Source organism: Eschscholzia californica, unplaced genomic scaffold, assembly GCF_041429995.1.
Source record: "Eschscholzia californica isolate CP2 unplaced genomic scaffold, dmEscCali1.0.p SCAF_1, whole genome shotgun sequence".
NCBI lineage: Eukaryota > Viridiplantae > Streptophyta > Magnoliopsida > Ranunculales > Papaveraceae > Eschscholzia > Eschscholzia californica.
The window spans coordinates 22180283-22197060 of NW_028238198.1; the positions used below are offsets into that span (position 1 = coordinate 22180283).

General features: G+C 36.5%; 1 protein-coding gene across 1 annotated transcript; it reads left to right on the plus strand.

The window, feature by feature from the left end:
• Positions 1–3270: 3270 nt before the first annotated feature.
• LOC147565175 (purine permease 3-like) lies at positions 3271–5870 on the plus strand. Its single transcript, XM_086651672.1, has 2 exons — positions 3271–4431; positions 5223–5870. The coding sequence occupies exons 1-2, from the start codon at positions 3616–3618 to the stop codon at positions 5613–5615; spliced, it is 1209 nt and encodes a 402-aa protein (XP_086507798.1). The 5' UTR covers positions 3271–3615; the 3' UTR covers positions 5616–5870.
• The last annotated feature ends 10908 nt before the right edge of the window (positions 5871–16778 follow it).

Consider the following 16778-nt stretch of genomic DNA (forward strand, 5'->3'; position numbering starts at 1 on the left):
CGACAATTGAAACAACAATGACGATAGTTAACACAAAGTCTGGATTATAGGTTTAATCCAATTCACTGTCTGTATGCTAGTCTTATTTAGTTTTAATATATGCTCCTAAAAGTAACCTTTCATGAAAAAAACGGTTAATAAAGGGTCAAGGTTGGTGCTTGGTTGTGAACCTCACCCACATTAAAAACCTGTGCTTATAGAGAACTCGGGTCAATGGCTCTTTACCCGAGTCACTAAAATTTCCGGATGCTAACAGCCGTTTGGCCCGGTGCCTTTAGAAGAAGCCTACTCTTTTCTATTAGAAATCATTTTCTCTCTCAAGAAACCCAAAAATGTCTTCTCTGAGTTCTACTTCTTAGTCTTATCAATTGAAACCGTGGAAGAGATAAAACCTAAATGTTACTAGTGCAGAAGATTAAGGGTACGTGATCTGGTTGTCTTTTGGTTTTTCTTCTTCTTCTTGTCCACACAAAACTGATATCATGGGTTTTGAAATCGAAGGAATGGCAACTGGTTCAGTCGTTCAACCTATTTGTTTCGCTTTCTTCTTTAGTCAGTATATCAACATGGTCATGTATTACGTTCTCCCATTTTACCATTTCTTGATTTCGAATGTTGTTTTGGCCGAGATGTTCTCCCATCTGTTCAAGAGAGAGAAAGAAAGTTGTTGATTAGTGTTTGGATCTTCATTCTTTTAATTGCTTCATTGGTTCAGATGTTGTTTTGGGCAAGATGTTTTCTTTTTGTTCAGATCGGTGGTTTTGTAATCACACCTATAATTGTGTTTGTGCTGATGATGAATATGAAGAAATCTCTGTTTTTATTCACTCTCTTTCTCTTAAAACCGACACCCTAATTTTAATGACGATGATGATGATTAATCTAATGTTGATGATGAATTCGATATTGATGATTTTGTGCACCCACATCTGAAAACCCTAATTTATTTAATGATAAAGAAGAATTTTTTTTTTGTTATCGATTTGCAAATCGAGTTTCCAAGATCTGCAAACCCGAGATTACATTCTTCAAAGCTTGCAAATCCAGTTTGCAATTTACAATTTGCAAATCAAGTTTAAAGAAAAAATGAAAAAAAAAATTTCTAAGTTGTTTTTTGAAAAATAATATATAGAAAGTGGATCTTGTTAGAAAGCTAATGAAAAAGCCTTTCTTAATTTGATCTCCAGCTTCCTCGACATCACATATTGAGGAAGAACAAACCTCACAGTAGTCAGATGATGGAGATCCAAGTAGTTAAGATTCAAACAGTATTATGTTCGTAGAACCTTCAGAATCTCTCGCCGTCGCTTATCTACTTCAAGGCGGCATCGAGAACGTTCTCAACGAGATCATAGAGACATTGGGCTATCACAATCTGCCTGAGGATGCACACGATGTTTTAGGCTCCTGGCTAAACGCCAAAAGTACTAATTTAGTGTATATGTGCAAATATACGAAGATCTTCGTATATTTGGTTTCATAGAAATTCGACATCTCAAAAAAAAGTTTTATACATTTAAAGTTTAAAAGAAAGAAATTAGTTACACAAAATGATAAAAAGGTATTTTACTGTTTGTATTTCTTTTGACCTAAATAATAATTTTAAAACGTTATGGTGTTTTTTTTCCTACATATTTTCAATATTATTTTGACCTATTTGGTTAAAATCTCTAATTTAAAATGTTAGGTAGTGAATCATAGTAAATCTAAGAAACATGTGACCTAACTAAACTAATATGTCAGGTGCTACCCCGTATAAAAGTGATTTAACTATTAGTAGCTTCAAAAAAAGTAATGAAACCTAGATGACAATGAGAGGAAGGAGAAGATAAAGGGGGAGGAGAAGACAGTGATGGGAGAGGAAGGAGGAGAAGGAGAAATAATGGTGGTGATGGTAGTCGAAGGTGGTGGACGGACGAAAAGAAAGATTCCTAGAAAAAAGTTAAAAGTTGTTTGTCGACAACCATTACCAAAGTGGAGAAAACGTGAGGGTGAGATCGGAGAAACAAAAAGAAAGAGCTAAGAAAATTCCACTCAAAATTAGCTCTCTATAACAATAAGAAGATAAATTGGTCCACTAAAATTGACAAATCTCATAAAAAAAAGAACTAAAATTGACAAATTCTGTGCACCTTGAAATTTTTTCTTAATTCTCCAAAGCACCGGCCTGACAACAACTACTATTAATTACAAATAATCAATTAATTTGGATTTATGCTAAAGAGTAGATGTTTTTAAATGGATTCTAAGAGTCATTACATTCAAAATGGTATTGATACATCGTGAATAAATACATGAATTAAACAAGCCTAGTAACTGCTATCATTAAAGACATCTTGAGCTTTAAAGGCTATATAAAAACTCTTAAAGCTATCGTAGGGATATGAAAGTTTATTTTTGCCTTTACGTTATTTAAATCTTTAACACAAGTTAATAACCGATGGATTCTACTTTCATCGTGAATCAAACCCATGACCTCCGGATTTTCGAAATAGATGCCCAACCAATTGGCAAGCGTTTCAACAAAAAAAACAATTGGCAAGCCGTTTTTGGCCGCTTACAGACTAGTTTTTTTTTCTTTTTATGAAACCAGATTACATGAAATAAAGTTACAAAGTTCGATACTTATTAAAGGCTAGTTATAAAGTTCCATACTTATTGTTGTTTTTGAATGGAAAGAGTGTAGTTCAGTGGGGATGATTCTTGCTTAGAAATGTTAGGGAAACAATGCACAACATACATTCATCTAAATATAATCTTTCTTACGTAACATTTTTCATTTTGGATTTTTACTAAATACATTAGAGAGTTAAAAATAATTACTGTTTATATTCTCGGTGAAAGGCCCCAAAACCTTCCGTACCGGCCCCCCAAGTTATTGGCCACGCCATTGGTTGAAACGAAAATAGAAGCAAGCCAGAGCACTAAGGACAACCGAAGAAGTGTTCCTACTTTCAACCCTCAATAACTAGCTAGTGTCATTCACTTCACAGTTGATTTTCAACCAACAAACTTTTATTTGTCCTGCTGAATGAATGGTAGGTTTGAATTCAATCATCAAACCATACCGACACCAACTCTTAATCACTCCGTTTGAGAGTTTGTAATTGATAGTCCCACATATTGTACAAGTAACGTCTATAACTTGGCTATATGTGGGACCTCAAGCATATGCATAGCACAACTTGTGGATCTGGACCATATTTGACAATTTAGCTCAAGGATGAAGATAATTGTTGGGATTAATTTGGGTGCCCCCATTGAAAATATGGATAACTAATGGTTTGTCACAAGACTGTCATAGCTCTGTGCTAACTCATTGATCAGTTTCACAAGAAAAAAGTCCTAAGCAATGACAAGAATTGCTGGTAGAAGAAATAGTACCCCTTAAATGTTGATGGTGTTATTTCCAAAAGACGGTCATAGGGAAATACACAGATTGTGACAAGGTGATATTATATCTAATGCCTTGATACGAAAATCAACTACCATTCTTTCTCTTAAAATTTGATGGACAATTCAAAGCTAATAATGTTTTGTAGCTTCTCTATTTAAAAGGTAGAATCTCTACAACAGTTTGTCGAAGAAGTAAGTTCCGTGATTGACAAAGAATCTATGATAAACACTTCCAGTAAGAAGTGTTTTGAAACCATGGAGCAACAAGAAAAGACCCAAGTAGTAGTTCTAGAAGAGGAAGAAGTTGTCGTGTTACAAAAGTTGGAGAAAAACCACCTTTCAGAATCAAGAAAACAAATCAAATGGTGGGTATTATTGGCAAGTTGTGTCTCGACAGCAGTCGGATCAGTGGGAGGTCCTATGTTGATGAGGCTTTATTATAAGCACGGTGGAAGTCGAAAATGGTTACCTACTTTGTTACAATCTGTTGCCTTTCCTCTCTTTTTTATCCCATTAATATTTTCCCATTTCCGGAATCATTTTAATGGTCGGCCTAAAATGACGATTTTGAAACCTAAATTAATGATTTCCGCAGTTGTTGTGGGAACCATCTTAGGTGTAGATAATTTTATGTACTCAATTGGAATAGCTTACCTTCCTGTATCAACTTCTACCATCTTATTTTCAACTCAAATCGCTTTCACTGCCATATTCGCATTCCTTCTAGTGAGACAAAAATTTACACCTTATTCCATCAATGCTGTCTTGTTAATGATTCTTGGAGCTATCCTTTTAGGGGTAGGTAAAAGTGGTGACCGACCTCCAAATGTTAACGACACACAATACATGGTCGGGTTCATCTTGACACTAGGGGGAGCTGCATTAGTGGGTGTTTATATGCCTTTGGTTGAGCTTGCCTATCTTAAGGGTGGGCAAGAGATCAATTTCAGTATTGTTGCCCAATTCCAAATTGTTGCTGGTTTGGCTGCCTCGATATTCAGCACTATAGGAATGCTGATAAACCACGACTTTCAGGTGAAGTAGTAAATCTCATGACTAAATTATGTAAGTTTGAAAGTGTAGTCGCTTGGAGGAAAGGTATATATGGTGGGGCATATAACCCATGACCTGCATGAAAACCTCATATACCTAAACATGATAACAACCACTATTATATGACCACCCAAGCGCCATTTTTTAACCGGGAGATGCTAGAGTGACTTAGAGGATGACATAATGACGTGGAATTCACTAAAAAACAAGATTTTTTCAAAGTTTGACCACGGCGGAGACCGCTTTTCTTTCCAAATGAGGAAACATGTCATCCTCTAAGTACCAAATTCTAAGTCACTCTATCATTTCCCTTTTTAACCAAAGTAGTCCTCGTTTTTGCTCTCCTCTCTGGGACGAAAAGTTAAAAAGGCATAAAGTTTTGCTTGCGGCAAGGACTCCGAGCCTAAGGACTGCCACACTTCTAAGCTTGGTCTTTTATTTATAGCCAGACTTTTGGACAATCCCCAAGTGATCTTGAGTTATCACATCCCTACCCTTAGCGCACGATTTGTCTTAATCTCATATACCATCGGCGACGACCCCAGCCCAAACTTTCACTAATATTGAACCTATTTTTTTCCAAGCCTAAGACCACTTATGAAGACAAATTTTGTACTCCTATAACTAAGCTTGAACTTGTACACATATTCTAGACTATGGTCTATGGATACTTTCGCAAATAACGTCAGACTGTCATAATTGATCACTTCTCGAGAAAAAGTATTTCTTTCTTCAGTTAGATGATCAAAGTCTTTTTGCTACATATTATGCAGGCTGTGCCTAGAGAAGCTGCAGAGTTTGGGCTAGGAGAGGCGAAGTACTACATCGTGATTGTAACATGTGCCTTAGCGTCTCAATTACTTGTATTTGGATCCTTAGGTGTGATTTTTTGTTCATCATCTCTTTTGTGCGGGATCCTTGGTGCAGCTATGGTGCCTATTACCGAAATCTTCGGTGCTCTCTTATTCAAAGAGAAATTTACAGGAGAGAAAGGTTTGTCATTGGTCTTGTGCCTTTGGGGTATTACTTCTTACTTTTATGGAGCTTACCTGAAGAGTAAGAAGGATAATATGAAGAACAAAACAGATTCACCAGACTCAAATCCCTTGTGTGATTTAGCAAATGTTGAGATTGTGTGCCCTTCACCTTCCAAAGAACCCCATTGAACTTCATATGGTGGATATACTCCTTCACGACCTACTCTTTAGGTAAATTCTTGGGATATCGTTATCCTAGGAATTTGTTTTTGTGAAAATAAAATGGTGGATATACATATATATATATGTATCAGAATAATCGAGATTTGGTTTTTTATGATTGTTCTGGTTATTTGGAGTTTGATGTAATGGTAAAGGAATTTTTATCAGAATTGTTTGTCAACAACTACTTCAGCATTATTCAAAAAACTTATAATTGCACTATCTTGATCCAAGGTCGTAATTGTTAAGAAAAGAATGTCATATTTAACCTTATATACTCATTTTCACCTGATGGGTTTTATTATTGGGTGGCTCTAAAGGCACCGGACCAAAATACTGTTAGCATCCATCTCTATTAGCACCAAGCCCAACTGCTCTTTTCTCTGTTAGCACTGTCCAACTATGTAGGCACCGGTGAAAGTAGAGTTAACCCTAACCCCTCCATCCATCTCTCACAAAATCTAACCAAATTGGGAATTCCAAACTTCCTCTCTCTAAGATTATTCATACCTTCTCTAAATCTTTGCTTGACATTCCTATACCTCTTAGATTCTCCACCATCAACTGAAAGTATTTCCTGCAAGATATCGCCCCCATTGGTGATTTTTTATTCAGGTTACCTTCTCTTTTACCTACCATTCACACAAATTATATGATTACTATGAAGGGAAGGGTAGATAGAAACCATGATTTCACCTCCTTCTCTCACTCGTCTCTTGTTTTTACAGATTATAATACTGTGTTGAATTTTTGAAACCATGATTTCACCTCCTTCTCTCACTCGTCTCTTGTTTTTACAGATTATAATACTGTGTTGAATTTTTTAACCATGATTTCACCTCCTTCTCTCTCTCTCGTCTCTTGTTTCTACAGATTATGAAGGGAAGGGTAGATTGAAACCATGATTTTACTACCCGTTTCCATTAAATCACGGATTAGCCAATCCGTTAGTCTTCACATACTCACGGATTGGCTAATCCGTTTATCTTCACATACTCATGGATTGGTCAATCCGTGAGTATTTCAATCCACAGATAACAGAGATACATGTCAATCTCTCTTCCTCCATTTAGACTGCTTCAATTCTCTGTTCGTAATGCTGAAGTACAATTCAGACATTGGAAGGAAAAAAAATAAAAATGCAAAAAGAAGGAAAGGTATAAACCCTAAGGTTTTTTTTTCCTCATCTTTCCAGTGGTTATTTTTTTTTCGAGCTCAAATCATGGGTATTGCTTGTTATTTTATCTTCAGAACCTCTTCTTGATCTTTCTGCTAATGGGTTTTGCTTGTTTTTTTCAATTTCCAAATCTTCTTGTTCATTGTGATAATGGGTATTGCTTGTTCTTTGATCTTCTTTCTGTTATCTACAATAGGCGAAACGATACTACATTCTATATGTAGATTTCAACTTACCAGAGTGTACGGGTTTTGATTTGCTTAAAGATTTAAGGTAGGTAGATTGTCTCAATTCCTATAAAGGTTTGTTTTTAAATCATATAGGTTTTGATTTAACAAGAAGATACTGAACAGGAAGATCCATATTTGAAATGGGCATACATAGTAACCGTGAATGTAGATGAAATGGCATAAAAAAAATCCATACACAAATTAGGGCTTTAATTCTTTTTGTTTTCGAAGAAGAAGAAGGTGGAAGAAGCAAACAAAGGTGAACGTCACTCACATTAAAAATCGGTGCTTATAGAGAACTTAGGTCAATAACCATTGACCCGAGTCAATAAAATTTCCGGATGCTAACTGCCTTTTGGTCCGGTGCCTTTAGAAGCACCCTTTATTATTTGGGGGCAAATGGGTAACGAGACCTAATCCGATTGTTTTCTCTAGCCATAGCTTCCAGCCAATGGAAAAATTTCATGGCCTTGGCTAATAAGAAGGCCCAGAAATTGAGAAAACATGAGCTAAATAAAGTTGAGTTGGCGAGAAATGAAAGGTGTTCAAAGAATCGCAGAGCGAATAAGGTGCCGTGGAGGCACAACCAGAAGATGAGACGAAATGCTATTACCAACCTAATCAAATAAATGAGGGGTTGGTCGACAAAATCGTGGAGGACGAGTGGAAGTCGTTGGAAGTAACAGAGAAGAGTTTGCCTCATCGGCATACCTTGTTGCCCCTGAGAGAAGGTATGTTGAAGGGGCAGACTGCACTGTCCCGGCGGGCAGAGAATCACCCGAAAGGGTGAGCTACTCTGTCAGTGGGAATAGAGTAGTATTATGGGTAGCCGTATGGGTTACCCGACCATTGGGACTCACCAACCCGGTCGGTTAGTGTTAGGGTGTTAGGATAGTTATTAGATAACTATCAAGTATTTTGTATGTATCCAAGTTTGTATACAATTAGGATTTCTATTTTGTGTATATATACATGTAAAGTTCTTATAAATAATATATATGAAATAATTTACCAAGAATGCTCTCCCTCTCCCTAGCTCTCATTCTATCTCCATCTCTCTCAATCCACCTTGTGGGATCACATAATTCACATGGTATAAGAGCAAGGTTTCATATATTCTTGATTTTTTTTTCAGTTATGGCTTCTTCTTTTGATCGTTCTTCTGAAACTATTCCTCCTCAATCCACTACTGGTTCAACTCCAGGTTTTGATGTTCATCACTCGGATTCTCCGACTACTGTCTTGAATACCCCACTTTTAAGCGGAGATAACTGTGCCTCCTGGTCTCGTGGGATGAAGATGGCTCTACGAGGTAAAGATAAATATGGTTTTATTGATGGTACAATCTCAAAACCATCGCCTTCTTCTGACTTACATGCTTGGGGTCGTTGTAACGATTTAGTAGCTAGTTGCCTAGTAAATTCGGTCACTCCGGATATCCGTGAGTCCATTCTTTCTATAATGAAACTGCAGCTGATATATGGCTTAATCTATATGAATGCTTTCATCCAACTAATGTACCTAAGATTTTTCAATTAAAGCGTGTTATTTCATCTTTAAAACAAGGTCTTGATGTCTCCGCTTATTTTACCAAGCTCAAATCACTTCAAGACGAACTACAATCTCTCTTGGTTATATCCTTGTCTCCGTGGTCAAGGAAAGTCTCTTCTCGATCGAACTAATCAAGATCGAGCTATGGAGTTTCTTCAAGGACTTCATGATCGATTCTCGGTTATTCGTACCCAAATTCTATTAATGGATTCGTTTCCGTCTTTGTTAAAAATTCTATTAATGGATTCGAAGATTGTGGCGTTAATCGGTGGTTCGCGATTTTCCGATGGATAGCCAAAAATCTTGTAGCAAGTGATCCTTGATCGAAGATGGCGGTGTTGATTGGCGGTCCACGGTTTTTCAATGGATAGGCATAAATGATCACAAAATGGTCGAGCCCTCTTAGTCCAAGGGTGGTCCTCTCGGTCTGGCCGAATGTTGTTAATGGACGAATGGCATGTGACGGCTAAAGCGGCCCATTCCAGTGGAAGGGGTTTGAGCAAATTTGGCTGGGCATCCTCTTGCTTTACTAAACTATGAATACATTGAATGTTTAGGAATGGATCCATCAAAAGTATTTGATAGCAGACAATCAATCATAATACCCTTATAATATTCATAACACGATCTATTTGTTCGGTCAAAGATAGATTTACCATGACCACAACTACATGGTTAGATGTGATGTCAAAATACTCTTGTTTAATGTTAGTAATTGCTCTCGGGTAGGGGCGGACCCACGTTGGGGCCTATGGGGACACGCGCCCCCACGGCTCCGAGTGGATTCCGAGTTGATGTGATTCCGAAATTTCCTAACGTCAGTTCTAAATAAAATCCGAGTAGTTGTTGTTAAATCTTAACATGAAACCGAAATTGGCTGGATGATGAGGTAGTAGTTTTCTACTACAAAGGTCACGGTTTCAAATCCCATTACCATCACCATTTCTTTGGTAATTTATTTTTGTTCCAACTTTCTTTGATGTTAGCTTTTGGCACCCTGAATACTCTTTTAACCATCACCATTTTTTTGGGTAATTTGTTTTTGTCCCAACTTTCTTTGAAGTTAGTTTTTGGCACTTGGAATACTCCTTTTTGCTGATAAGATTTTGTACTTTTGTTTTGCAAATTCGAGATTGACTTTTCCTTTATGCTAAAATTCATCCAATGTCCAGTAGAGTTATTGACTTTTCTTTTGGTAATTTATTTTTGTCCCAACTTTCTTTGATGTTAGCTTTTGGCACCCCGAATACTCTTTTAACCATCACCATTTTTTCGGTAATTTGTTTTTGTCCCAACTTTCTTTGAAGTTAGCTTTTGGCACTTCGAATACTCTTTTTTTCTGATAAGATTTTGTATTTTTGTACTTTTGTTCTTTTGCAAATTCGAGATTGACTTTTCCTTTATGCTAAAATTCATCCAATCTCCGGTAGATTTATTTACGTCTTCATATTACCTTTATATCCTCTTCACCATTCATATTTATGTATATTTTCTGACAATATTATTTTAAATTACTCTCATATGTCTTTTTTTCGTTTCCTTATTCTGTACGAAATATGGATTATGAAGATTTTTTTCAAGATAAAATGTCTTGTTATTCTTTTAACATATAACTTGTATTTATTGATTTTTGTATAAATTAATTGCGCATACTAATTATTTGTAATTAGATTGTAGTCAAATCAACTCAGGGTTAGTGGTAATCTAATTCGATGAGTGTTGTCATCACATATAGAGATCATTGGTTTGAATGCCCATTATTTATTTATTTTGCAATCCATACTTATAACTCGTTTTGGTAGAGTTTCGTAATGAAGCTCAATAATTCATCATTTGGGATGGTATTCGTTTTTTACTATTTAATATAATTAAATGTGTCCCCACAAAGAAGAATTTTTGGGTCCTCTCTCTCTCTCCATCTTTTTCACTCTCGTTGACTATCTCTTTGTCTTTCTCACTCTAGATCTCTCACTCTTTCATTGTAGATCACTCCCATCTCTTTGTAGATTAGTTTTTTTTTTCTCTCGCAGTCTTTATCTCTCTTTCTCGCAGCCTCTATCTCGTCCTCTTTCTTTCTCACGGCCTCTATCTCGTCCTCTCTCTTGTAGTATGTATAGATCTCTCTTTGGAGGTCACAGAGTTCGTGGTCACGACACGTTTTGCAGCCACGAAATGGTCGGGGTCAAAAAACATTTTGTGTCCACAAAATGTTTCGCGACTACGAAATACTCGAAGGGTTTCGCCAAAAACCCTCATCGAGGTCTGGTTCTGGCGAAGGGAACACATCCCTTCGCCGGAACAGTGTCTGTGTGTGAGAGAGAAAAACAATGCGAGATCGATCAAGAAACAATGAAAGATTGAGAGAGAAACAGAGAGAGATCGAGAGACAAAGATAGGGAGAACAATTGAGAGAGACGGTGAGAGAGAGGGAGAATGATGAGACATGAAACTGTCCCATTTGAATCTCTTAACTGGAGCTAGTTAGTCCATATCGAGCCGTTACTCTGATGAATTGTGTGTTTCTTTTTCTCAGGTGCTTCTTACGGAGTTTAATGTGAAAAACGGTTAAAATCGAGAGAAAGGCACACAAGGGGTATTTCGGTCATTTGGTGACAAGGGTTTTCTGGTATTTTGGTCAATATTGATACTCGGATGAAACTGGAGTCAATGACGAGTTCGTAGGCGAAAACGGAAGCGAAATCGGAGGTCGTATGTGTGAGATAGAGCGAGTCAAAGTTCGGATAAAAATCATTTGACCAAGTCAGCAATTAGACACGTGGCGACCAACCAGACGAAGAGGGATGCATTCTCGGTACGCTGGTGGGCAGACGAGTTATATGCGGGATCAGCTTCTCACGCTGATTTCGTGTGGCGCGAGACAAGATGCCACGCTGATCCTGCACAGGAGACACAAGATCCAACGGCAGCTGCTTTTCCTGATCACATGGCATCATCTAACATAAGTGTTGCACCGCTTATCCTATAGTCGCGAAGCACCGAATCAGGTCCCTTACCAGCCAACTAATTTACGTGACAACTGCTCTTTGATGCCAAACTTTGAGGAATTCTTTTTAGGGTATTTCTAATTGGGGGATTCCATCTCTTTCTCTCATCTCTTATCTCTTCCCTTAAAAAATAGGAAATATACTATTACATTAGTAAGAGAAATTTGGAAAACATGGAAATTTGGGATACAAATCAGAGAGAGAAAGAAAGCTAGGCTGGAACAAGATCTATATAGAGGGCGTGAGATATTCAGTAAGCATTCAAGAAGGAAGGATTTCTGAGAGAGAGAGAATCATGAAGATCTTCTCTAAAACTAACAGCTAAGACAGAGAGGGATTCGGTTGATCTTTTCTTTCTCTTTATGAAGAGACTACTGTTGGAATTTTTGGACAATATTAATAAAATTACTACTATACTAATTATAAGTTAAAAGTAAATAATTGTGACTATTGACAACAATAGTTTGAATTCAAAGTTGAAAGGGTTTTGTAAATAATTGTGACTATTCACATTAATAGTTGAATTCAAGTTTAATAACTAATAATTATCTTTTGGAGAAGATACAACTTTTCATTATAGATGTCTTTTGATTTCTATAAATAAGTGTTTATCAAATCTGATTTAGAAATCAACATACATCAAAGTGTAGAGAATTTGAGAGAGAAGAAACTATTATATTAGTTTTTGTGTCAACAAATATCTTTGCCATATCTTAATGTTCTTATGCTCCTATCGTGAAATCTTCATTAATTACTTGATGCAATTTCACAAAGGCTTGTCATATCTTGGGAAGCAATTTGCCTAGTAACCTTCAAGTAATCTCGATGAGAGGGGGCAAATATTGCTTTAAGGAAAGTGTACCTAGTACACGTTTCAAGCCTCTAATCTCCATCCCTCTTATTTGTATATCCGAAGACAACATGTTCAACAACTACTACACTAAATATGGCTGAATAGAGAAGAGGATTGGATCTCTTGGCTGTTTTATGTAAGTATACAGTGGAGAGATAAGAAGATTGGATTTGATTGATTCAAGAGATATTTCAAAGAGAGTTTTTGGTAGCTAATCGGCTGGACTTTTGACCGAGAAATTGATGGGGACAGAAGTGATTGAATTTTCTATAAAGATAGAAGGATTTGAGATAACAAATCATCTCATCTTTGGGGATCAAAAGCTCAACTAAAAATAGAAAAATTAGAGAAAGAGAGAGAAGGAAAAACAGATTTTTGGTTCATCATCATCTTAATCTTCTTCTTCTGTTATTTACTTTGTATTTTATTCCTTTTTGTGAGAGAAAGGAGTGATTGTAGAGAGAGAAAGAAACAGAGAGAGAGATTGTCAGAGAGAAAGAAATCAGTACACTCAATTTATGCTGTTTAATCTTTCTTCATTTTCTTTAGCAATTTCCATTCCATATTAGTGTTAAAAGAAACAGGGAACTACTTGTTGGAAAGAAAAGAAAAGAAAAGAAAAGAAAGGAAGAGAGAAAACAGTAGAGAAGATGAGAAAACTGGTTAGAAAATAATTTTCTCAGAGAGAAATTGTTTCCGAGAAGACGAGAAAATCAATTTCCTTAGGGGAGCGTTTGGCTGCAACAGAGAAAATCAGAAAGAAAAGTTAAATCTTTTTTCCTCTTTTCTCTTAATACTTAATTAGTTTAATTTCATGAATGGCTAACTCTCTCCATCTAGGGTTTTACGATGAAACCCATTTTTGATCTTTTAGAGATATAATTTTTATTGATTAACTCTTGATTAATGCTTAATAGTTTAATTCGTTTTAGTTTGATAAATAGATTTTCTTTTCACTATTTATACTTTTCGATTTGATGCATCGTGCTTATGCTAAATCATTTGACGGTTCATACTTATTAATTGATAAATAGTAGTTTAGAGATTTATTTATTTAAAATAAAATGATTACATTGTTATGTTTTATTCGGTTTTAACGAAAACTTCTCCCGGAATTAGGATAGTTCATTATCCGAAATTCTGAGTTATAAAAAAAAGAGAATTAACCATTTTAAGTATTTGTTTCTAAAGGTGATTTTATGTGGTGAATTTCTAAAATCCTAGGTTTCTCCCCCATCGATTTGAGTGTATCATTAGTCTCTTTAAGTGTTTCATTATTTGATCATTATTTTATCACCAAAACCAAAACCATTTTCAAAACCGTCTTACTTCCAAGTCTTAGAATAGGTTTCACTTAGTATTTGAGGAACGAACCGGTCTTACCGGAATTTATTACAACTTGACACCCGTGCACTTGCGGGTGTAGACCTATTTAGGAAACTTTTTAGGCCCATCAGAGAGATCGAAAGAGAGGGTAACAGTAAGTGAGAGAGGAGAAGAAAGGAGAGAGAAGATGAGGCAATGGTAGTCAAATAGTGGTAGTTGGAAGTTGTGGTGGTGATGGTGATAGGGAAGATGAAGATTAGGGGGCTATGTTTGATCATGTTAATTTTTGGGTTAAAAAATAATATTCTTCTGAAAATGTACAGAAAAACATGGATTCCTAGAGAATTTATTCTTCAGAGATTATTCTTTATGCCCCAAAGTCGTGGCCCTAATTAAACGTGAAAATAGAAGGATGGGGGGTAAATATGGATGAAAAAAATAATGGGGTTATTTTTCGTATGACCCCCTAGTTTTTGAAGGGGTTCTTGTCTGAGCCTCTACTTTTAGAGAAATACCTAGATGACCCCCTTTTCAAATTTTCCGTTCATTGACTGTTTTTTCTTTCTTATTTTTTCTAAAATACCGTTGTCTAACTTATTTTATTTCTTCTAACCTTTTTTTCTCTTTCTTGTACATCATCATCATCTTCCTTTTCATCCTCCAATTGACCTCAATTAATGGAGGTCCAAATATTCATTCCACAATTTCTTTTTATATTTCTCCATTAACCTAAGTCTACACACAAATAGATACATTGAGTTTCCATTTTCTACATCTGCTGATCCATTTTAAAATAGCACGGGTACTCATCACCGAACGTCTAGTATATGGAGATATTTATACTTCTTTTCACATACGGAAATATGAAATTCAGACTCATGTGACAAGCCAAGGCCCTGAAAGGATCACCAATGAAATACCCCATTTAGAAGCCCAATTACTCCGCAATTTAGACAGAAATGGAATTGTGATGCTGGGATCTTGGGTCGAAACGGGTGATATTTTAGTAGGTAAATTAACTCCTCAGATGACTACTGGGGTCGAAATGGAATTCTAGTTCCTAGCACGGGTCGATACGCACAGCGCCTAGTATCCATCGTTTACAGCTAGGACTACTGGGGTATCTAATCCCATTCGCTCCCCTAGCTTTCGTCTCTCAGTGTCAGTGTCGGACTAAGAACTAGAATTCTTATCAATACTGGAACTCATATGGAAGAAAATGGATTTATGGATGGAATCAAATATGCAGTATTTACAGACAAAAGTATTCGGTTATTGGAGAACAATCAATATACTTTTAATGTCGAATCAGGATCAACTAGGACAGAAATAAAACATTGGGTCGAACTCTTCTTTGGTGTCAAGGTAATAGCTATGAATAGTCATCTGACTCCCGGGAAAGGGTAGAAGAATGGGACCTATGGGCTTCCTAGTTATATCGCGAATCTTTTAGATAAACCTCTAAAAGAATTAGAAGGCCTAGCATACTGCGATGTGTGATTTGATCAAAATTATTATTTTACAGATTGGGACTAAGAAACTGTCATCCCACTCAATCCAATTGGGATGCCCTGACTCTACGTTGACGTTTTCCCAGAGTTTTCCGTAGACCTCTCTGAGATAAATAGTCTTTTTTGTGCAATTCCAAATGTGAAGTAAGTCTCCGTATTTTATTGGTGGCACCGTTCATCTTCTCCGGTGGTCTTCCCCAACCAAACTCTCTCTACCTTTTCTCTCTTCCACTCCCCATCTTCGGGAAAACTGCGATCATCTTTTTTGGCAAAAAAATCTCCCCCACAAAATTTATTATTCAAAGATCATAACAAAATAGCAGGCAACAAAAATAGTTAAAAATAAATATTAAAAAATGTCGACAAGAAAAAGAAAGACCAAAAGGTTACCTCGCGTAAAGGATGATTCTTAGGAAGCTTCCAATTATTTTAACATAACTTTCACAGGTAGGGGTGTACTCGAGTCGAGCCTATGCGAGTAGTAAGATGTTCAAACTCGGATAGTGTCTTTGAATGCTTGCTCGAGCTCGGTCGAGTAAATATCCACATTCTCGAGCTCGACTCGTATATGTTTGAAACAACTCGAGCTTGCATTGTTTTAAGCTCGTTTATCAAAATACTTCAAATTAAAACAACTTCCTAAATTATCAAAATACTTCAATAATCATTTATCACATGCAACAATAAAGACTAATGATTCATATTCCAATAATCTTTTAATGATTGATATTTCATGTACAAGTTTCAATAGAAACACACAATTATGTACTACACACTTATAGATAGTATGTTAAACGAGTTGTTCACGAGGAGCTCGAGAGACACTAAAGAATGACCAAGCTCGACTTGTTTACATAAACGAGCATGATTTTGTGCTCGTGTTAAGAGTCGAGCACGAGCAATAGTCGAACCAAGCTCGAACAACTCGTTAAAATGCTCGACTCGAGTACACCCTTATCACAAGTAGATGTTTTCTGAACAATAATTAACCTAATTGCATTGTACAATTTTACACCAAATTCGAAAGATACCAAAGAAACCCATCAAACTTCATCAAAATTTTACCACAGGAAGTGCATTACTAGAATTACTGTAAATTGTATCGAGCACACAAGTATAATTATCCGACGATGTAAAAATCGTTGCTAGATTAACCGTATATGCAACAAAACACGTTTTCTGTGAAGCAAGTGAAGGAGATGTCCTTCGACCAAAGATGTAATACGAGTAATTTGTCGGATAAGACAATTGATGAAGAAGATCAGCAAGTCTGGATGATTTAGGAGTCGTAGTGTTTAGCTAGAAACCGACTATGATCGTCGAATCACGAAGCGATTCGGGGCTAACTTCGTCCGGATCATACATCGGGTTACACAAAGAGTGTCAACGTGATCGGAAGATATGACTTGAGGGATGAGACATAAATGCGTGGGTAAGACTCATAAATATGTTCCTAAGGCCTAAAGGAAGTTTGGGC

What these genes read in the sequence shown, in the direction of transcription:
- LOC147565175 (XM_086651672.1), top strand. Translation starts at nt 3,616, where the DNA reads ATGATAAACACTTCCAGTAAGAAGTGTTTTGAAACCATGGAGCAACAA. An exon ending in TGATAAACCACGACTTTCAG is followed by an intron (nt 4,432 to 5,222) that starts GTGAAGTAGTAA and finishes CATATTATGCAG; the next exon opens with GCTGTGCCTAGAGAAGCTGC.